This window comes from Semicossyphus pulcher, unplaced genomic scaffold, assembly GCF_022749685.1.
Source record: "Semicossyphus pulcher isolate SPU_LCO1_2020_fin unplaced genomic scaffold, fSemPul1.0.p SCAF_20, whole genome shotgun sequence".
Taxonomy (NCBI): Eukaryota; Metazoa; Chordata; class Actinopteri; order Labriformes; family Labridae; genus Semicossyphus; species Semicossyphus pulcher.
The window spans coordinates 10,206,410-10,229,835 of NW_027211694.1; the positions used below are offsets into that span (position 1 = coordinate 10,206,410).

Genomic DNA, 23,426 nt, shown 5'->3' on the forward strand with positions numbered 1-23,426 from the left:
GAGAGAGAGAGAGAGAGAGAGAGAGAGATGTCTGACAGATGACGGTGTGTGGGGGTGTTTGCAAGAGGCTGCATGAGGCTCTTGTGTGTGCAGGGGTCGGCACATCTGCAGCCTATGGAAAGTGTCTGTGGTTGAATCTGTGTGTGTGTAATGTAAATGTATATAACACACACAACAGTTCATTATAAAGAAAGCTTGCTAATGTTGTTTACCATGCACATATGACGCCTGAAGCCAGTTTTGAAAACAAACAAAGTACATTTACTTAAGTGATGAAGTACAGTTTTTAGGTACAATTGAATAGCTACATTTTAGTGCACTTTTAAACGTGTACAGGAGGTTGATGGATGGTAAATGGTCTTCTGCTTTTCTAGTCTTTGTGACCACTCAAAGCTGCTACGTAACGTGCACAACTGTCAATCAGCCGCCGGGAACAATTTGGGGTACAGTGTGTCTCGAAATGTAGACTGAGGGAGCTGGGGATTGAACCTTTGACCTTTCGATTGAAAGACGACCGACTCTACTACCACTGAGCCACAGCCGCCCCGGGGATGAGTGGGGGTCCTCAAATTAAAATACATAAGCTAGCACTTCTGCTGTTGTTTTAATACGTGGAATTTTAGCATAAAGTACCACAACATCAAAGCAGCGTGATTAGTAGGCTATGATAAAGCGTAAAAGGAGTGATGGATTATGGGTAGAGTATTCCAAGTGTGACGGTAAAGGATGCAGCTTGTATGTGTGCAGAGATGGAAGGAAGTGAGGTGGAAAAAAGGTAAGAAATAACATAAGAAATTAAGAAAAACATAGAAAAAGGAAGAGAGAAAGAATCTCTGCTTGTGTCCTGAACGTAACTTGTGTTGCAGCAGCTTGAAAACAGAGTTGTCATCAGCAGATTGGACTCCCATTATGTTTAATTCATAGTGAAATAATTCACAGCCCAACCAACACAGCAGCAGCCCACTCACAACACTGGACATCACACTGAGAGCTTTTACTGCCGGCAGAGGAGGCGACTCAGCAGCTACACACAGCAGCTTCTGTGTGTGTGTTCTCGCTTCAGAGCCAACTTACATTTACTGCTCACACCTATCTAATGTATCTAATGTAGACATCACTGCACTCACCACAGAGCTCACTGTGACACAAACTGTATGCACAGATTACACACATATTACAAAAAACAAAAACACACACAGACGCTCACACTCTACACCGCCCCTCCCACTGCAATAAGGAGCAGGTTTATAATAGCAAAGTCTACCGGTCAGGGCCACAGATCTTATCTTAAGAATTTCTCAGGGTCATAAACCAACCACACATGCACGCACACACACAGGAGCACCTGGAAAAACACAGCTCCCCCGGAGTTCACTAATCACCTCACAGTGTAACTAATGTGCACAAACACACACACGCTGTATTTTGGCGTACAGATAAGAGACATTTTCTAAAAGAGACAAGCACATATTGTACGCTGACTGACGCAAAACACTCCACTTATCAACCAGTTTATAGACTATGTCTGAGGATACGCGTGTGTGCGTGTGGGAGAGAGAGTTTGTGTGTGTTTGATCAATGGCATGTGACCACCTTAAAACCTGCAGTAAATGAGTGATGCAAGTTTTTCTTGCAGTTAGTGAGTGTTTGTTTAGGGACATTCTCTCTCACCCTTGTGACTTGAAGAGAGGCCTCCTTGCAAGAAGTGTGTGTCTCAGTTGGGGTGATGTGTGTCTGTGTGTGCAGGTGTGTATCTTGATACCAGGAAATACAGGATGAACCTGCATTCTTTCTGTAACTGAACATTCGGTTATCTGGAACGTGCGTCTCTTGCTCTCTAATTAATCCAGTGATAGCTGGCGACTAAAACCAGTTTTTAGCTGATATATTTCTTCTTATATCATACTACTTATTACCCTTACTGTTGCGATTGTACTAGTTGGATATAGAGCATTCCGTGCTAAAGTGTTGTAGAAAAAAACAGAAGTTAAAGGTAAGCAGCAACAGTAAAAAAAGAAGATGCAATCGATTCTGATGCTCATTTATTCCTGCAGCAGAACTGTTCTCTTTCACAACCTCTTTCTGATAAGGTTTGCGGCGGACGATTTGCACTCTTACGGCACATCTTGAGGTTGATTTTAACAGGGACACTGTATGTTCAAAACCACAAAGCACACTTTCAGAGTGTACCAAAGGGTGTGTGTGTATTAGCATCTTTATCTCCTACAGATCAAACGATCAAACATTGGTGTTTGAAGTCATCAACAAATAATCTGTGCTTCCTCATAAGTGTGAAAACTGTATTCTCTAAAGATGAGTTGTTTTAAGTCGGCCTGGTTTTGCTTCTCATTTCCTCTCCTACACACACCCACACACACACACCTCTCACTCTCAGAGAAGGCGTCCCCTTCCTGGTTAGCGTTTTCAGTGTGTACTCCTGATATCAAATTAATATTGAAGTAATTTAGGCGTCTCACGTTCTGACAAACATCTTTTGAAAGTGAGTGAGTAGGTAGAGCTCCACCGCCTGGCTCGAGGCCACTCAGGCAGGACAGAGTGTCAGTCCCTGGGACTAAACCAGCGACCTTCTGGTTGGAGAGCGGACGGCCTGTATAGAGATACACAGTGTTTGTTTGTGTGCAGCTACACTCCATCTCCTCCAGTCTATTTGAACACACACAAACTTACACCAGGCTGACGCAAACAAACAGCAGACAAGAGCACACACACGTGTACAGAGAAAGTTCTTAAATTGCAGGTGGGCGCACTTTTTTACCATAAAATGCACATGCACACAAACACTCTGTCTGCAGACTATTTTGTGCACCATTTAAAACTTGTCTCTGTGTTAATCTGGGCCGTGTAAACACGCGAGGGGAGAAAAGCTGCTCTCCGGCCAAAGGAAACACCAGCAGGAGCCTGTAATGACTCAGGAGCCCACATAGGCCAGCACAAACCTGCAGCCTGTGCTTACACAGCTACATGATTACACCAAACACAGCCAGGCTGCAACATCATCTGTGCTGCATAGGGGAAGGATGGGATTTTCCTTCAATTAATCCAACGTTTGAAACATTGTGTAGTTTATCTTCTGTTTTATGTTGAAACACAGAGGTTTAACCCATCACGCCATCTTAACCAAATACACCATTATTTGAATAATCTCAGTCCTTCCAGAATTTTCTTACCTTCATTCCCAACCTCAGAGTTATTCAGAAAAAGAGAAAGTTTTGTCGGACAACCCGGACGGGAAATTGAGATAACCAAAGGAGGTCAAACAACCACCACCAGCACTGCTGAGGAACCACCAAGCAGAGTCAGTACTAACCTGCATTTACCCACATCATCGGTCGGCATAAGTGTTCCACTTCAGCTGCATCCTGGTCACGCTCCAGCTGCAGGTTAAGGTTGAATTCTTCATTCGAGGGCGGCTGGAGGACGCTGGAAAGCAACTAGCACTTTAATGAGTAAATGAGCAAGAGGAAAAAACGAGGATGGAGACACATCCAGGAGCATTTATTTTGCATGTCAACAATATTAGTTACTTGATTCCAGATCCTAAGGGTGTGTTTGCAGGGACAAGAACTGCTAAGGGTGACCAGTGTTTAGTAAACACACACACATATACACACAGACCTCCATTAGGACCTTATGGAAACTCTCAGTCAGCTGAAAAGGTTATGTAATAAGTATTTATCTGTTTGTGTATATTAGAAAAATCAGTGGTTAGCCCCGCCACAGTAATAACAACCAGTTTAGACACATGACACCGATGGAGTGACGGTTACCATGTTGTGATAATATCAGCAATGCTATTTCTGTTAAGCTACTGTAACAATGAAGCTTATAGTGGAGATATAGAAGCATTGTGGATTTAAAGACTACATTTCCCATAAACACTTGCTAAAAGAAAATGCTGTTTTCGTGCTTACATTTCTCTGTTTGATCGTAAGTGATTTTTTAATCGAAAGCTTTCACCTGTTATTGGTGAGAAAGTCTGACATTTAGCTCTTGTTAAAGCATGGGGAAAAAATTGCGACCACTTCCTGTTTTGTGCAGTAAAAAAATAACGCAGCAGGGTTGCCAAATGTGACCTGGTTGCACCCTGAGTGAAAAGTCAATGGTGTTGTGATGCTCGGGCTGACATGTTATCTGTGGTCGCTGAGGTTCCACTGCGGTTTAGATAGGTCACGTAGTACAAAGTTATTTCAAAGAAAGGCAGCTCTTTAAAAAAGTGAGTTAAATAATCTCCTAGATTCACAATAATAATGTAATTATAAGTATAAGTGTTATGTTGATTGTGGCTCAGTGGGTGATAATGTAAGCCTGTCGGTCAGCTAACCACGGAAATATCTCAACAACTATCGAAAGGATCACAATGAAATTTGGTAGAGACATTCAGGTTGCCAGAGGATGTCTGCTCATCATATTAGTGATCCTATTGTTGTGGTAACTTTAAATAAAAACCTTCATTGCCACTCTTGCAGGACGTGAGGTTTCTGACACGTGCTCTCCAAAAGGCAAACTTCCACGTGATCCAAAAGACGAAAGAGACACATGTAAAATGACTCCTGACTTTCAACCTATAAACAAACAAACAAGACTACAAGACGCCTGTTATCGTATTAGCAACGCTCAGAAAAACGAGTGCTCCCCGTCCTGCTCGCTTGAATGCGCCATCTACAGAGCGTGTCCAAACAGGTGCCCACATGGCTTCACTACACATGGTTGTGCTTTATGACACCAGCAACAATTTAACAAATTAAGGGAGCACAAATATCTTTATAAATCTGCTATGATATATGATCTTTGATCTGCTATGATCTTTCATTAAGAATAAATGCCTAGGTGCTGGTTTGGCTCAGCGGTAGAGTTTGCTAAAAATGACGATGGCGGTTACAGCTGGCTCGCGCATCGCCAAAGTGGTTGCCATAGGTTGCACATAATGATATGCATAGCATCACCTTGTCCATTAACGGGATTGGCTCCTTAGGTTTGTGACATCACAAACCTGCCAATCTGTAAACGTGTTGTTCAGCCTGTCCTTGGTACACTGCAGTTTAAAAGCAGACAGGCCCAGCCGTGGAGATGACTGCTTATGCTTTCCCTGATATGTCTTGTAGCACATGAAGAACACCACATGGATTACAAGATTAAAAAGATCAGTACGCATGCATTGTCATTGTAAGCATAGTAGCATGTTTACATTACTATTAGCTCAAAGCACCACTCTATGCGTTAGTGCAGCTTAACTGCTACTTTTTGTCGACACTTTGTCTGGTTGTTTGGGAGTGTTTCGCTTCAGTTATATTCTATATTAACTGTTCTCCACAGTCACGCCTTTATGTGTTTGTGGTCATTTTAATCCTGCTCTAAAACACCACACATGGCAACCGTGCAAGTGGTAAGAGCAAGACAGTTAGTTCAGTGTGTCATAAAGTCCTTAACAAAGAGGCAAAAAATAAAGCTAAAATCTTTCATGTAAATGTTCTGAAGTCAGGATCAAATGTTTTCTATTCAAATGATTTCTACAGCTTAATCTGCATAAACTGGAGGATAGAACTGAAAGTTCTTTCTGTCTGCCGTCTGTGCATTTGTGCTTTCTCCCACACACATGACATTTGAAGACCCCCCTCATCTCCCTCCCTCTCTCTCCCTCTCTCTCTCTCTCTCTCTCTCTCTCTCTCTCTCTCTCTCAGTGTCCTTTCATTTCATCCTGCCATAGACAAAAGGCCATTGTCATGCACGTCCACTAATTGGTCACGACAACAGGATGACAAAACGAGGCGACACTTACAGTACACAAATAAGAATCCTATCTGAGCAGGTTTTCTCACCTAATTTAATCAATTAACTCCTCTTTTACAAGGCAGAAGTATCTTTTTTTTATTCACCCAAGTCAGGCACAAATCGTGATGTGTTCGTGTCACTGTGCAGAACTGAAAGGGATCATTTCCTGTATTTATGTGTAATTACATTAGTGTGTGTGTTGCATCTCTTTAGCTTAGAATTGGATCTTACTGAGTGTTACCTGATAGTTCCCCTCTGTTTCTGGTGTGATCAAGGTCACGCTTGTCCTCAGGCAACAGTTAAGGGCAGCTTCCAAAATTCACTTGCTAAACAGGATCCTGCAAGACTGTGAAAAAGCAGGTACATCATGTGACTTAAAAAGTACTATAACAGTACTGGTGGTTGTCACAGTCTATATATCTATTGCCCTTAAATAAAAGCATTTATTTGGCTTATACGGAGCTTAGCCAAACACACAGTATATGGGAGGACTATGTTAAAAGGGGATGTGAGATCATATAGTTCGTGGAAACAGTTTGTACGTGTGAAGTTGTGGGTTTGTCTGCATCCTCTCTTATCTTTTAGTCTCTGATGAATCTACAGACAGAGGAGGCTTTATTTGCACAATAAACAGGGCTAATAGAAGTTTGGACAGCAACTAGAGAAATCACACCTCTACATCTTGTGCGAGCTCACCTGTAAACCTTCACTTGGCTGTGGTTCACGGCATGGATAAAACTAAGCTCTACGCTGCAAAAAAGTGATGACTTAAAGGATACATTTGCTCAGCCAGAAAGAGTAAAAGTAAATGTCAAATGAAAGAAAAATCAAAATAAATGAATTTATATTTAGAAGCATTAAAATCACTTAAAGAAATGTCACCCTCGCAGTTTGACAAGGCCCTAATGCAGATTAAAATCCACATCAAAGTGTGATTCCGTGCAGCACAGTATTCATATCAAAGCAGGAAAACTGCACGATGGAAATTTATTGTTATAGTGTACCGGTAAGTCTCATTTTCCTTCCCCCCTTCCTTCCTCAGGCCTCTTTTCTTTGAGCTGACGCCGTTATTTTCATGGTATCCATGGCGACAGATAGGAAGCACAGATTCACACCTCACAACAAGCTGTTTCCTGATTGGCCTCGAAGCAAGAAGCTGGTTAATTTGGTGTGGATAAGAGGAAGGAGTCCAATATATACAATAAAGGTTCTACAGTTATTAAAGATAAGTGCTGCAGCCTAGTGGGGAGGAGAAGTACTGCAGCTAAAGGGAACTACTTTCTCTGACTGTCTGAGCCAATTATACAGCTTGGTTAAAGTATGTATGCTGTTTTCTGTCTACTCCAATGTTAGCAGAAAAGATTCTCATGGTATCATTTTAGTAATGCTATTTATTAGATTAAATAATAATATATATGTTAAATAATATTATACAACAGTTAGACTCGACCAAGTAATCTGATTGGAGAAGAGGCATCCCAAGAGTTTCCGAGGACTTTTCACTCTGTATCACTCCACCTCATCCAGGTGTTCTGAATACTGTTAATTAACATTACAGCAGACCTTGTGTGTCTACATTAATCAAGCTGGTACCTCTGAATCACACAGCAGACTCTTATCTCACTGATCGATGATAAATTAAAACAAACAGATAAATGTACATGATAAATAAACAGCCGATCTGTGATAACCTGTAGACAGAGTGCAGGAGAATGTTTGGTTGCAGTCCAGTTTCAGTTAAGTTGTGGAACTATTTGAGTTGCTGGAGCAAAAACGTATCTGTTATTGCTGTTCACTACTATCTGCCGCTTGTGTAACTGTTGTATAAAAGCAATATCACACTCGAGGTTGTGATGTTATACTGAATATCAGCACGGCTTGATTCGGTCGTAGGCTCGAGGCTGCAGTACAACATAACTCCCTCTCATGTAGGGCTGAACAATTAATCGAAATGTTATCGAAATCGCAATATGGCCTACTGCAAGTCGCAGGAGGTGCGATATTTGTTAAAGCTGAAATCTGTGTCAACATCCCATTTTAATTTAAATATTGTGCTTCAGAGATGTTCTGGCCTACTAATCATACACAAACGTAAGTATCAAATGAATTTTGGTTTGGCACAGATCCCTGCAAAAATCTTACCATTATCATTTGTATATACGTTTTCTTAATGAAAGGAGAACAATGCTGTAAAAATGATCATTCCCTTTAATATCGCAATTCATATCGAAATTACAATACAAGTCAAAATAATTGCAACTAGATATTTTTTCAAAATTGCTCAGCCCTACTCTCATGTGTCTCTCATTTATTGCTTAAATGAAAAGACTGAATAATTCAATTTAAACATTTTTAAGTTATAAACTTAATAAAACTACTACTATTCCATTACACGTATATATGCTAACATTTCAACCGTTTGTTATACAATTAAACATTAAGGGTCTTGAAAAGTCTCAACACGTCTTTAAAAGCTGAGAGAAACTTACAAAACAAGATAAAACATAATCAGTGCTGTGCTCTTATAACTTGACTGTTTGTTCATGTCTGTGTGTACCTGTCTGTCTTTTATTGCAGTTGCTCCTGTTCACCTTCAACAGACGCCTGTTAAAGAGACGTTAAACACAATCAGCAGAGGGACATGCTTCTGTTTCATTCCTACATTCATAATGATAGAAAGTCCAGTCGCTCCAATTCATTTAAACAACTTTTATTTATTAAGTTTTTACAAATAAAGTAACAAATTTCATTGTATTGTAGCGCAAAGCGCAAAGTTTCTTTTAATATGAAGCTTGAACACTCTTTACTTAGTGCAAAACATACCTTTAAAGGCTGCCGATGACTCCCTACATGGATTTTTTTGATTTGCTTTCATTCATTCATCCTTGTGTTTTTTTTTTTAATCCAACCACTTTGTACAATGTCAAACACGATACAGAAAAAAAATGAAACCACTGAATTAAGTTAGGTGCTGCTAGAGACGTTAAAACTGCTGATAAAACGAGTGAGAAATAAAAACATGAGAGCATCAGTGAGACCAGAAACAAAATCAACATGGTTTCAGTAACAGCCTGCAGAGGAAACTGTTGCTGTGCTCGAGACTCGACGTCAATCCACAGGAGCAAGCTATCTGTGTGTGTGTGTGTGTGTGTGTGTGTGTGTGTGTGTGATGTTGGTGCACTTAAAGGCATTGTTGTACACGTGGGCACTTCTACAGTAAAAAGCAGAAAACTCTCTAAACTGAATCTAATGTGAATGAGATAAAAACGACTAATGCTACACTGCATGTGTGTCACCAGAAAAAGAATCCACTTCTCCTCTTTAGCTTCAGAAAACTTCACAATAAGAGCGCCCGAATGGATAACTCTCAAGCCTTTCACAGTAAGAGCCCTCCCCAAAAAACTTCACAATAATTGCAACCAATGATAGAGCATTAAAAATAATCGTCTTCCAGCAGGTGCATAACTTTAACCCTAAGCAAACTGTAACTTTAAATAATATTGCATTGCTTTATGTAATCTGTTATTAGTTAGGATGTACAAACACGGCAAAATAGCATCAAACTTCTACTGTGGAAATCATTAGAGGCTCGAGCAATTGTGTAAATCCAACCGAAAAAAGCAGCTCCAGTGAGTAAAAGCAGGTAAATACACTCATCTTTCTTCTTTACCTCTGATGTTTTCACTTGGCTGAAGTCAAATGGCACTGAGTCTGACGCATCGTTAAAGGTTCGACTTCTTCTACCAGATCACAATAAACAGGCTAAACTAAAGCAAAGTGGCTCAATGATTATTCACAGCTTCAACCAAACTTGCCTAGTAGTAAAAATGTTGCATTATTATTCAGAAGAAATGGAAAAAAAGAAAAAAACAGGCAATGTTTTTTTGTTTTTTTTGCACGACGTAACACCTATTCCCAGCAAACGACAACAAAAAAAAGATACGTGAATGTTAAAGTTTGTACCAGATATGTTTCATTTGCTCTGACAAATGAAAAGAGAAAAGAGGACAGGGTGTCAAAGGCCTTGAATCTAAAACCTCCATCATCGCTTCTATCGCTTTAACCACCATCATCACTATGAGTACAATCAGTCATAACCACAATCATCACCTCCAGCACTGCGATCAAAGCCTGCTGATGACCAATGGCGCAGCTGCAGAACCGTGCAGTGGGGATGAACCGTGGATGAGACGGTGTTCAAACCTTTTTGCAGACGTGCTTTTTGGACTCTCTTAAAAAGCTCTGCTGGCCACGTGAACGTTTTTGGTTACACAATGTAAGACAGCCAACATCTTTCCTAGCGGGACAAAAATGGGATAACAATGGTTACAATGGCCGATTTTGAAAGACTGTTTTGGTCATTTCTGTATTTATACATTTTTCTGCTTGAGTGGGCGGGGCTTAGTTGGAAAAAGGTACACGTGCACCAATCAGGACTTTTGGTGGGTTGTTTGGTGGTTCAAACGACACCCAAACAGCCCTAATAATGCAGATTATTATGTTAAACGTGTTTTTTTGGCTTTAATTGCTGCTTCTAGAAATAAAAGTGACTTTTTGGGGGCTTTAAAGACTATAAATGCATAGTAACTTTGTTCACTTTGAGGCCGCTATGTTATTCTTTATGAAGTTTATAGTAGATGTGCCGTGTTTAGTGCGAGCGAAACAAAACACTGTCGCTCTGTGGCGAATGTCTGCACTCACTGTTCACTGAAACATATAAATGTGCTCAAAACCAACGCAGGAGACGATCTAATCCAGAGGCTGCAGCATCATCATTACTGTTTGGTTATGCGTCAAACATTAAAAGCGAGTAACTTTCGATCGCCACACCTCTGCCGACCGATTCCTGCTCTTGCACGGGCCTGCGCCTCTAAAGTACAGAGTGGTCCAAGCTTCAAATACAATCTTCAACAACTCCCTCCTGCAAAAAAACACAAACACGTTCGCTTCTTTCCCTCCAGCATCTACGTTTAAAACCCTGAAAAAACAAAATGGCACTGATGCACCCTCACGCTCCGTCCATTTGCCATCACGTCGTCGGTGTTGATGTGACCGTTTTCAGTCTTCAGTGGTCAATCTCATTGGCTTAAATGGCAGCAGAGTTAGGCTAAGATTCATGTTTTCTTATTGTGAATCAGCTTTGTTGCTTTAAACTCTCTATTAGCTGAACATAAAGAGAATTAACCAGCTGTAGCGCACCTAGCAGCTAACAAAAGCCATCATTACTGCACCCATCTACTGCAGGCCTGCAATCATATAACACCACTGACTTCAGAGCGACACCCCGAAAACTCTCCACACATGCTGCCAAGTGTGCTTACTTTAACCCAAAGTCCTCAACCCCCAAACGAAACAAGCAACAGGGAGGATGCAAGGCACTAGTGAGCACCTCCGGTATTCGCCAGAGGCTCTAGGTGGTGGGGGTGGGGGGGTCGGGGGATGCAAAAGGAAAAAAATACAGTTTTCAAGTACATTAAAATGGACACCATTGGTTTATACATTCACATTCATCTAACAAAACCAGGGAGAAAGGGAAGAGGAGGGCTATTTAAAGTGTCTGATATATAAGTACTGTATTAAGAAAAAAATAGCTAGCATTACTTTATTATCTAAATATCAACTATCCTGCCGTTCACCCCGGTTTGTCTTCTGATCGGGCTTCGAGGTCGGCTTCCACTTTCAATTCTCTCAGTGTTTACGGACTGAAGCTGCAGATGATTAGTTGTTGTAAGGCATTTGTTTTGAATCATGTCCTCAGTCCCTGACAGGAAGGACGATTATTGTAAAGAGGGTTACATTTTCACATTTTTAAAGAGACTATTTGCTGAATTTGCAGTGAATTTGCAGCGAAAGGACCCCGAAGCCGTTCTCTGTTTGCTTTTGTTTTAATAATTGTGACATCTCACCCTAGAAACTAATGTTGTCCAACAACATCGGCGAAGAATAAACGACAATAATCACAGTGTTTCCACATCGGTACGCCGATGTGCTCGTATAACAGGTCCGTCGACAGAACACACTCTTGTTTTTGTTTCTTTTTAAATAGAATAATAATCATTAACAACAATAATCATGACAGTAATGTACATTGCAATCATTTCAACACAGATGTTGACAACAACCTAATGATAACGAGAACTGAGGCATTCATTTGTGAATCTGTAAAACTGCTGCTACGCCTCAAATAACGTGCGTGTATTTACATGAGTCTTGTAACTGTGTGTGTGCAACTATGTGTGTGTGTGTTTATTAGGGATGCATGATATTGGAGTTTTTGCCGTTATCCGATATGCCAATATTTTCCAACCCTTTTTGCCGACTGCTGATTTCAATACGGATATATTAAACACACGTTTTATTCCACCTTATTGCAGAGAACATCAAGTCTCCCCTGTGGTGGAATCAATATCTACTCTTATACTCTTGTTGTAGTGGCCAAAAACTGCCATAAAGCAGACATCTTGCACCCTTCTTTACACTTGATGGAAAAGGCGAAAGGTCTGATCGCTCACGTTTCTGAGCGCACCTGAATGCAGCATCCCCCGGAAACACGGCAGCTAGTGAGACATGCCCGGACTTGTTTCCTGCACGAACTACGGAGACATCAGTGATCTCCGACGGACTCTTTTTATCGTGTGCGTCCATGAATATGTAAGTTAGTTTAGCACTGATGTTTATGTTACTCTCTGTTGGCGTCGGCTTTGGCCGCGAGTGTATTTTCGGCGTGTTTGATGTTGTTAAGTCCGGTAAAATGGCGAGAATGTGAGCTAACTGTTAGCTAGCTAGAGTTGTGAAAGTTGTTTAACTTTGAGCAGGCAGTGCGCGCGCACACTCGCGTACCGATAACATGCCGATAATATCATGCATCCCTAGTGTTTATATTATATGACTGTATTGTGTGTGTGTGTGTGTGTGTGCAGCAAGCCAAACAAAACCCAACACAACAAAATAAAACAACAAAATGGAATCATAATAGCCGACATTCTAAAAAATAAACCGAGACACAAACTGTACAGGGACTCGATAATTATTCTGATAACAAGGCCACTGTTTCACGACGAGTCCGCTCACGTTTTCTCTAAAAGGTTTCTGCTGTTATTGCTTCAAATGGCAACAGAGAGGCGGAGAGAGAGGGATGGAGGAAGAGGTGGAGTCGTGATGGTGAAGCCATTCAGTGCTTCACGCAGCCGGAAAGTGAGCAAACACGATGAGGTGTCTGTTATCTAACACTCTCTCTCTGCTCCCTTCTTCTTCTTTCTCTCCTCCATCTCTCTCCATCTGTTTGAACAGTTTGTCCGAACAAGGGAGGATCAAGACACAGAAGGTAACGGAGGAGTAGCTGTCACGATTTTTAACTCCACCACGTGCTGAACTACACCTACTCCGAACCAGGCCAGAGGTCAGCTCAGCTCCAGATTCTCTTATTTTGAATGTGCGTTTGTTTGTATGGGGTTTTTTTTTTGTGCTTTGAATGGCTGAGAAAAATCTCTAATTCTTGGACATTAGATAAGTTTAGACATCATTCTTCTCCCTCTTGTAATCAAAGCATTTACCAGCTGCTGTTTGCATGCTTTTCACAGACACTAAACACTTGGACAGACTATGCTCCGCTCTGTATCCACCAGTTACTTCTTATGTCTTCCTTGTATCAAATCTGGAAAAACCTGCTTTTTTTTTGGATGTTTGCTTCTTCTTTTAGAGCTGTAGAATTGTTATAAATGCAACTTAACTTCAGCAACTCCAGCATGAGAATCTATTAAGAGCTGCTGTGTGGACACAAGGGCTAAATTTGGTTCCTGCAAAAGCTGGCCACCACATTCCTCCCCCTCAAACTGATGCAACATCATCTCAAAAGGGCGCTTGTTTGACCTGCCTTGAAAAGACTTTCTCTATTTAGAGCATTAAATGGAACAAATGCGACCGAACCAAAAGTGCCTAGTTACTTAAACAGATCCCACACCCTGTCAATACCTCTTTGGCCTTTTAACATTGCACATACTTTTCCTTTATCTTTGAGCTTTTAGCTGGCTCTCATGAGCCCACAGTCAGGAAGGAAGATCATGTGACGCTTTTGTGACAGCTTCTCACACATGGATGGATACAGAGATGATTCCTGACTTCCTTTCTCCTCTTCTTTTCCTTCCCTTTCCTCGCTCCACCAGTTCTTCCATCCTCTCCGGCCGATCGAGTGCACAACTCTGTTCCACCCCGTTCCAGTCTAGTCGGGCCGTGATTCACACCAGCCCTCACCCCCAGCCCTACGTGGTCCTCATGTTGGGTCCTCCTGGGTTGCTGACGGACTTTTGCAGAGCGTTGGCGAGATGGAAAGCCTGGAGCGGACCCTGCCCGGGGATCTGGCCCTGTCCGCCAACCGTGCCGGCTGCGTAAGGCCCGAGGGGCTGGGAGGTGCTGACCAGCAGGGGCCCGGGCTGCGTCGGGGCCTGGTGTGCGGTCGAGAGGCCGTGAGCCGGGCCGGACCATTGTGCGCTGTAGGCGGCGGTGGGGGTGTAGTGGATGAACTGGGGCGGTTGGGGTTGAGTTGGAGTGGAGGAGGCGGGCGCGTGGCACAGGGAGCCCTTGCGGACGGCCAGAGAGGTAGTGGTGGTAGGGTTTGAGGGGAGGTGGGCGGACCCTCCGATGCTGCTGGTACACAGCTGGCTGGGAGCAGAGTACTTCCTGCCCAGACTGGCTGACTGGATCACCTGGAGAGGTAGAGAAGAGAAAAGTTTATTAATGCTTACACTTGCAGTTCTTCAATCAAGCTGTCAAAACAGCATATTTATGCCCTAACCGCCCAACAGGTTAAAGAGGGGGTGTTATGCTGTGTCACATTTTAAGATATATATATCGTTTTATGATGTTTGATGTCCAGACTAAACGTGGGTGTTTCAAATCTGTAGGTGAAAGTATGTTGGAGTAATCCCCAGGCTTCTCATCTCAGTCTGCAGGCAACTTTATGACATCACAAAGTGCCGCCTCAGCAGGCTTCAGAGAGCTGGCCAATCAGAAGAAAGCGGGCTTGTAGGGGCGGGGTTTCGTTAAGGGACAGAGCTGACTGAGTCGTTTCAGGCAGAGGCTGTATGAGGGCCTGCACAGAGCACCAGTGTGAGAAAAATGAACTGTAAATTATGCTAAGCTACTCCACAGGTATTACAGAGTGAAATATGAAGCTTGAAATTAGCATAATACCCCCCCTTTAATGTGGCCATGAGGTCAAGTGTATTTTGAAACTAACCTCATAGCTGTGTCCTTGTGCTGGGGCCTGCTGCAGCTGTTTGGCACTCCTCTTCCCCTGGAAAAGATGATATTTAGTTCAGTTTGCTAGCCACAAAAGCGTTTCATTCTACACCTCAGGGATTCATAAATTAAGACAAAGAAAGGGGACTGCCGAGGGTTCAAATCACTTATTTTAACAAAGTTTACAGAGTAATTGATTGGCTTAAAAGAGCAGTAAAACTTCCCAATACTCCCTCTCTTTTCTTAACTTTTGATCAATGTAAACACAAAGATCAAGATGGATACAGGACGTAGAAGAGGTTTAGAAAACTTCACCAGCTAAGAGCCACTTTAGCTTTTAACAAAATTCCATTTAGAGTTTAGTTTTCTGTCTTCTTATTTGGCAAACAGGAACAAAACAACTCCTGCTGCAGTGAGAAGAATTATAAACCAGCAGTAAACCTGTGAGAGGTTCATGGCGTCTCTGGCCCAGTTGTCCACCAGTTTATGGAGGTCGTCTGTGAAGGTTCCTTTCCTCTGGTGGGGGGCTGACATGTTGGGGGGCAGACACTGGGATCCGCCCTGGCTCTGACCCAAACCACCTGAACCGCTCACTGCGTTGGTGCTGTTCGTCCCTGTGGAGGGAGACCGAGAGGAAGAGAAGAACAAAGGTGAGATATCGTTCAAACTAAATGTGTGTTTTCTAAATTATGAAATGTATTTCCTGTCTTGACCATGAAAGGGGGCCATTACATGGTGACAGAGGCTGATCGGGGCAGAGTTTAAGGGTAAATTAGCATGTTGACATTATCTTAGAAGTATTTTGTTTAGATGTAATGATGGAGATAATGATGACTAATGGGAAAATGAGGAAAATTATAACTTTTCAAACAGCAGTGAGGCACTTTTGATGACAAACGGACATGCCCAGCAGCATTCACACAGAAGCAGTGCTGAGCCAGTCCTGCTGTAGATCACTGTTGCTCGCTGTAGTGTTCAACTGAGTACGTTTGTCCAGCAGAGGGCATTCATGCTCTAGTCTATCAAACATGAGCATCAAGGGGAAAAGCACACACTGCAAACTGGCGTCGCTGCATTTAAGTGTTGTGCTGTCATCCGGGTAACCTCAAGTTCAAGTATTATACCAGTGCTGTAATCACGGCATGTTCGTAAATGTCTGTTTGTAGTCATTGTGTGCCTTTTTTGTAGTTTTTCTGACTCTTTCTGTAATTGTATGCATCTGTATGTAGCTGCTCTGTGTCTGTTTTTAGTCCTTTAGAGGAGGAAGAGTATTAAATACCTCAGCTGTTTTTTCAGAGATTTTCAAAATAAAAGTTTCCAAAAATATCGCAAAACACATCCTTGACAGTATGCATAGGAATTTATACAAATATACAGTTTTAACATATTATTAAGCCCAGTGAAAGAGGAAACAATAATAAAATCTATTATTTTACTACCATGAATAATGCATCATAATTATGCCCTTATATATATATATATGTAAAAAAATCTTAAATACACACATATTACGTATTCCACATAAAGACATTAAAGAATAAGATGCAGGGATACGCCTGTAAAAATGAATCATACAGTTGGTCGGACAAAAACTGTCATGTCATGCTAATAAAATGGAGGAAAATAAGAATGGGGAGATGCTGAGTCATGACTGACTGCAGCAGCATGGAATTCTGGGCAATGTAGTCAAGACCACAAGCCATGACAAGGGAGGAGAGGAAGAGAGGAGGCAGAGTGGCTGACAGATGTTTAATTGTGTTAGTGTGTGTTTGATGTGTGTGAGAGTGGCGGGTTCATGCACTGTCAGATTAAATGTGTCATGGCAGCTCAATTCAGTTATTTCCCACTAAGTTTCTTTGATCTTTTATTATTATTTAAAAATATATACTTTTTTTTTTTTAACCAAAATGTCAAAACTGGAATGGAAATGATTCTGCGAGCTTAAATAACTGAATTGAACTCAGATCTGTCAGAGGCTTGATGTTTAGATCAAAGAGACATTAAAGAGCAGGAGGAAGCGTGGGAGAGCAAGTGCAAGGATGGAAGAGGAGGGGATGGATGGAGGGAGGGAGGAAGGACCAAAAAGAGCGATAATTACTACAGAGCTGGTTGCAGGGGCAGACTTTTTTCACCATCTTCCCTGTGCGGCCGGAAGACAACGATTGGAGGATTGGGAGAGAGTCAGAGTTAAACCCCGCCCACAAGACCCAACAACCAAACACAAAGCATCTGAGAAGGATTATTCCAGGTGAGAGAAGTTGACAACATTTTTGGGGTTGAGTTGCCCAATAACATCTGAACACTTAAATCAGCACCTTTAATGCTGTGAAGAGGGATTAATACACTGAGATGTTTAGTATCTGTGTGTAGTGTTTATATGTATGAATTAAAGGCACGAGAAACAGCTGAGTAAAGACCCGCTGAGGAAGTTTAGACACCAACTAAAGGCACGCTTGGAATATAAATATTTTGTAACTTGAAGGTAATACTTTAGTCCTTGCACTCTGCCTTTAAGGCTTGCCTGTGTATTGAGGTTTGAAGACGCTTTTGGGTAACCAACCCCTGGTTCTGATTCCTCTCTACAGCTCGCAGGGCCACACCAGAACTGGGTCCAAATCAGGGTTTACATAGTGCATATATACCTGTGACTCGCTGCACACATCTCTACTTATGTCAGCGTCTTCAACAGAATGAACATGATGGCAATTTCGTCTTATATATCAGCCAATGTAACGGGAAGGAATAAATGAACAAGTTCCGATCAATAAGACCCAGGTCTGTCTCTCTCCCCTCCTGGCTGTGCAGTGATCAGGGGGACAGGTGAGAGAGAGACAGGGCGGGGGGTGAGGAGAGGGAGTGAGGGAGGGGAGGGAGAGAAAGGCTTCGAGCTGCAGAGGGTTCAGAGGCATTCATAAACATCCCTTCATCAAGCACAAACATTTCACCAACGCTACATATTATGATTATAATATAATGATTTGAGAAAAACTTCTTTTAATCATGAAAAAATGGAAATAAATGAGGATGCACAGTATTTAAACAGAACTGTGATCAATTAATCAGGTTAAATTAAAACAATATGTTCAATTAAAAACCAAACTGAGGAAGAAATCTTAAGTCATCAGGTCTCTACTTGTCTTCCCCTGTTAGTCTGCTGTTCTCACAGAGACAAGGGTTAGAAACGGGATTAGCCTTTAGAGCAGCAGAATGCCTACAAAGCCAGTTATCATGGACTTTTTGACTGTTAGCATGTTGCCATGTAGCCGAAGCTAAATGCTTAAAATGTAAACTGAAGCACAATGCAGTAAAAAGCTAAATTAGGTTATGAAGAGTCTTTTCCACCAGGTGATTTCCTCTGCCTCTAACTTGCATACATGCAGTCCTTTCTGTCATGTTGCACTAATGGTTGATCTCAAAGCTACTCGCACTGTATGCAACCTAAAATCCGGTTGCAGCTGCGCATAAAAAAAGATATTATTGACTGCACAGGTTTGGCCTGCTGCACTGTAAACAGATGCACCAGCTGCTTTGCTGTTATATTGCTAATAGTAGTAGTTGCTTAAAAAGTGCCTACAGTCCCGAGAGAATTGGGATGTGTAGTATCAAACTGGACTTGCTACTACCACCAGTAACCCTGCGTCGGCAAATAAACCAGGAATGGTACTCTAAGAGTTAAAGGGGACATATTTGAGCTATGCAATCAATTTTCTATTATGTGTTTTTGAATCACGTTGATAAAGTTTGTTTTTCAGTTTAAAAATTGTTTACATATTTTAATTTAATTATTTTTTGGAGCCTCTCCTGAAACGAACAAGCCGTTTTGCCATTCAAAGGTCAGACCTTAGCCACGATTGGCTGACAGTATTTGGAGTGACTGCGTAGCCCCTCCCCCACATGTGCGATCCCACGTGAGGGAGCGGCCGCACTGCACTGTCACTCCAAAGTTGTAGAAAACATGGCTGCACTAGGATCGGTTATTCAGCCTTATATGTACGAGCCAGAATCGGCAGGAGGTATCGCATCGGTAAGCTGAAATCTAAACGACTTGACTACAAGCTAGTGCGAGAAGGCAGCCTGAGTTAAATGACCTCGCCCATTTCAGAGGCGACCTTTTTAAACATGTGATTCTGGAAAAACACGGAATTTTGCAGTTTTCACTTTTTCACTGTGAACAATAAAAAGTGAAAGAAAATATGAAGATATGGCCCCTTTAGTGTAGCGCAGTTACCTGTCTCTCATACTGCTGGTTGATCTCCCAGAATAACAGTCGGTGATTTCTAACATCACACTTCAGATAGAGTGCTAAGTGGTTCAGATATAAATGGCGGTGGAATTACAGTTAACAGCCTTTTAAAGTGTCACTTTACAAAGTAACTGTGCCCTTTCTATCAATTTTGCTGCTAATACATCTTTTGGGTTTTTTTATTTTGGCTGCTGTTCCTCTGCCAAACGTGCAAAGGGCTGGCACTGAAAGTGAAGTTAAGGGATTAATCGCTTGTCGAGGAGGACTATTTCAAAAGAGAGAAAGAAAGATTAAGGAGAGAAAGATAGAGAATTGTAGAAGGAGGTTAAAAGGTAAGTAAAGATGAGAATTTTAAGACTTTTTGTGTCCTGCAGTTATCTTTTTTCTCAGACAAAGAAACTACAGATGTTTGTAAGGATGTTGTGAGGCAGAATTTTAGCTTGAAGTTTTGTTCAGCTGTCAAAGTGTCAAAAGTATAAGCCAGCTGTTCGTGCCGGGGTGGGTAACGTTCTCTATTAATGCTGCAGAACACTGGTATCACAAGCAAAGGTTAAGGTCTTCCTCCATCAAAGAAGGAAGCCCATTGGAAGACAGGACGACCGTGACTTGACAGATATAGAGGTTAAAAAGAAAGAAAAAATAGAGGTAAAAAAAAGAACAGAAGTAAACAAAGGTAAGTAAGGATGACGAGTGAAAAGAGAAGAGCAAAGAAATTAAGCGTTACACACAAAGAGCCAAGCAGGGCGTACTCAGAAAGCGCGTCCTCCTGCCGCCTGGCTTGAAGGCCAAACGCTCCGAACCCCAGCTGAACTTTACACAGCCTGAAGAGAGGGAGGAGGGAAGGAGAAGGAGGAGAGAGAGGGTGAGGAAACAGAGAAGGGAACGAAGAAAGGAAATGAGAGGAGAGGAGAGCAACAAAGAGACAGAGACAGACGAGACAAAAAAAGTAAGATGAGAGGGAAGGAGAGACACCGGTGAAAGAGAGGAAGAATGAAACAGTTAGTCATCACACTGTTTTTCACAGAGAGTAACACACACAGAGAGAGACAGAACAAGATGTGAGAAGTGTCTGTGAGTGAGTGAAGACAATCAGACTGCATGCATTTGTGTTTGTCTGCATTCAAAGTGTGTCTTATGTGGTGGGGAAGCTGGTGAGGCCTGCAGCAGACTGGGATTCACAGTCGCATGCCTACCTGGGGTGGGAGCACACAGGCTGGGCACAGACAGGGCCCCCTCGCTGGTGTAGGCAGAGCACAGGTTGTTGCTGGAGGGAGAGGGTTTGAGTGGCTGGAGCATTGTGCTGCCGCCCGAATCGGCTAATCCTCCTGGGGCTAACAGAGCCAGCTGGCCGGGGTACATGGTGGGGACGCTCTGGGCGGATAAAGTGCTGCCTGGAGATAGCACAAGGCATAGGCAGGAGGGGACAGGGCAGGAAGGACACACCACAGAGACCCGAGATGCGCAAACACACACACACACACACACACACACAAAGATAACAGACAGATGAGACACCCATCACCGCAGACATTACGTAAACCCAACACACACAATTACAGAGAGAGAAACAGACAGGGAAAGCAGTCAGAAATGTTTAAGCTCCGAGCCTGCGTCAGCGCACACCCACATGCACGTGTAACCAAGCAGATAAACACACACACATACATGTACACATGAATGCATAAACACAGAGACGGTGTCATGTTAGGGTAACAGTTTTTGACCATCTTGACTGTATTTATGGTTAAAGGTGAAAAAGTTTGACTATTTTAATTACAGAAAAAATGGCAGCAATATGCATATTTTTATATTTTGTTGAGGTCAATGAAATAGGTGGTAATAATTCCTGTAGACACTGAGCCGTGTGTGTTGTTGTTTTGAGCTAAATGCTAACATGCTAACACGCACAAAATGTAAATGCCAACATAGCAGTAATGTTTACCACATTAATTCAGCATGTTGGCATTCAAACATTTGCTAATTAGCATATTAGCACATTATTTTTGCAGGTTTTTGGTCAAATATTTTTGGTTAAATGTTCGACCTGAAGATGACAGTAGATGAAAAGTACCAATGCTAAAAGTTTTCAGTATCTGTGGGTTATCTTGTTTGACTTTTCTGAAAAGAGACGTTGCTTCAGTTTCTCTTTATATATCAATTTTGCCTGTGAGCAACATAAACTGAATTTTATTCACCACCATTGTGTGCAGGTGGAGGCAGAAATCTTAAAGAGGAAGATCTTAAACCACCATCTACCGTAAAATTCGGTGTATAAGACGCACTAAAAAGTGTGCTGCCGGTGCAACCAGTATACCAGTATAAAATGCAGAGAGGTATGTTGTTGTTCCAGTATTTAACCCAGATGATGGCGCTATAATCTAGCTAAAGTTGTCGGTTGTTAAGTGGTGACGTCACACCTGTTTACGGGTCTGAGCCACTACAACGTCTCCTGTACACAATATGCCGCCGTGCTGTTTTCTACCAACTTGATTGTTGTTAACGCTTCGCCACGGACATGCACCGTCATGATCGCCATCGAAGCCACCACCGTCACAACAATCAACGTTACTGTAAGCTGCCAGCTACCACTAGCTGCAGCACCGGTAGCTAGCAGGATTGCAAACTCGAGATGGCGAAAACAGATGGCAGGCTGTAATTTGTGTGTTCAGAATGTGTTTCAAATGAAAATAAATTGAAATAGTGTTGAAATAACTTGTAACTTTTTTTTGAATAAATAACCCTCCAAAACAGACTGCGTTTTATATTCCGGTGTGACTTATATTCAGGATTTGACGGTAATTCATGGCTGGTATCCACTAGAAATTAAAGTAAAGATTTATGTTTCTTTGGACTTTTAATTTAAATGTTTAAACAGAAGCCTACCTGGCTGTAACGGACTCTTACTGCCGTGCGTGGAGCTGGTTCTGGACGATTTGGACGATTTGCTTTTAGTAGGTCGTCTCCTCCTGCCAGTCAAAGCTATAACTGGAGGGAGCACTGCAGCTGGAGGAACCTGGACCAAGACCAAAGGAAGAATGTCTGCTTGCTATATACTGTAAGTTTTAAGTATCTGCACCAATGTATTGAAGGTGAGTTACCTTTCCCAGCTTGGTGAATAAGCAGTCTATTTCCTCCTTCTGGCGGGAGTGGAGCGCTTGAATCTCACGCATGTGCCTGGTGGTAGAAAGATGGAAATTATGAGGAATAAAATATTGACAAGAAAGAGATAATAAGGGTGAGGGAGCAAGGAGAGAGTGAGAGGCCTGGTTTTCTAAGACGTGCTGAACATCTCTTCAAGAAAAGAGGAAGGAGAAAGGGTAATGACAGATCGTGGGTGGTTAACCTCATTCTTGAAAGTGAGTGAAGAGGAGGAAATAGAAGCAAAGCACAGCTGATTACTCTGGGGGGGCACAGATGGGTGAAAAAAAAAGTGTAAAATCTGGTTTTCTTCAAAGGAAAGAGATAACTTACTTTTCTCTGAGGCGGCTGACTTCCCGTTTAAAGTCTTCATCCTCAAATTCGGAGTCGTTGTCACTGCTGATGTAGGAGTTGTTGAAGGAGTTGTTGTTGAGACTCGGCAGCGAGGCCTTGTGAGCGGAGTCTGGACTCAAGAGCTGCCCAGGAGCACTGGGTCCGTTAGCAGCCTTGGCAGCGGGTGGAGGCGTCTGCCTGGACTCGGAGCTCTGCTCCTGGGCACGGCTGACGGAGAATCTCCCAACGCGGGCCTCAGCGTTGGTGGTAACCTTGGTGGATGTTTTAATAACCAAACGTAAGGTGGGAAACCTCTCACTCATTACATAACAAGATCAGAAACAGGAAGTACCTGGAAGCGTCCGATGGTGGTGGGCGGCTTAGGAGAGGGGCAGGGTGACGTGATGGGGGAAGGTTGGTGGGACCCTCCCAGAGTCCTTTGGGGGAGTCCGTCCACAACATCAGCTCCTTGTCCTCCTCCCACTTTCAGAGGAGACGTGGAGTCCTTGTGCAGCGTGTTCTCCGGGCTGGAGAGGCTGGAGGAGGACGAGGAGGATGAAGATGAGGAGGAGGATGTGGTGGAGGAAGACTCGGTGCAGGCGGGGCGTTTGACAGGCGGCTCCTCGGCAGCCAGTGAGACCTGATCAGAGACGATTAATAAAACAGATTCAATATATGTGACAGT

General features: G+C 42.5%; 1 protein-coding gene across 6 annotated transcripts in view; it reads right to left on the minus strand.

Annotated features, from left to right (window-relative positions):
• Positions 1-8,507: 8,507 nt before the first annotated feature.
• The window catches only part of wnk1b (WNK lysine deficient protein kinase 1b), a 97,303-nt gene continuing 82,384 nt past the window's right edge, over positions 8,508-23,426 (minus strand). For 4 of the 6 annotated variants that reach the window (XM_069671329.1, XM_069671332.1, XM_069671327.1 and 1 more), the window contains 10 exons: positions 23,094-23,381; positions 22,742-23,013; positions 22,369-22,444; positions 22,154-22,283; positions 20,464-20,661; positions 19,999-20,091; positions 17,126-17,167; positions 15,469-15,641; positions 15,026-15,082; positions 8,508-14,492 (listed from right to left, as the gene is read on the minus strand). In XM_069671329.1, the coding sequence (XP_069527430.1) occupies positions 14,049-14,492; positions 15,026-15,082; positions 15,469-15,641; positions 17,126-17,167; positions 19,999-20,091; positions 20,464-20,661; positions 22,154-22,283; positions 22,369-22,444; positions 22,742-23,013; positions 23,094-23,381 (1,773 nt within the window). In that variant the 3' untranslated portion in view covers positions 8,508-14,048. The remainder of the gene's footprint in view (positions 14,493-15,025; positions 15,083-15,468; positions 15,642-17,125; positions 17,168-19,998; positions 20,092-20,463; positions 20,662-22,153; positions 22,284-22,368; positions 22,445-22,741; positions 23,014-23,093; positions 23,382-23,426) is intronic. The other 2 variants (XM_069671330.1, XM_069671331.1) reach the window with 2 other exon arrangements.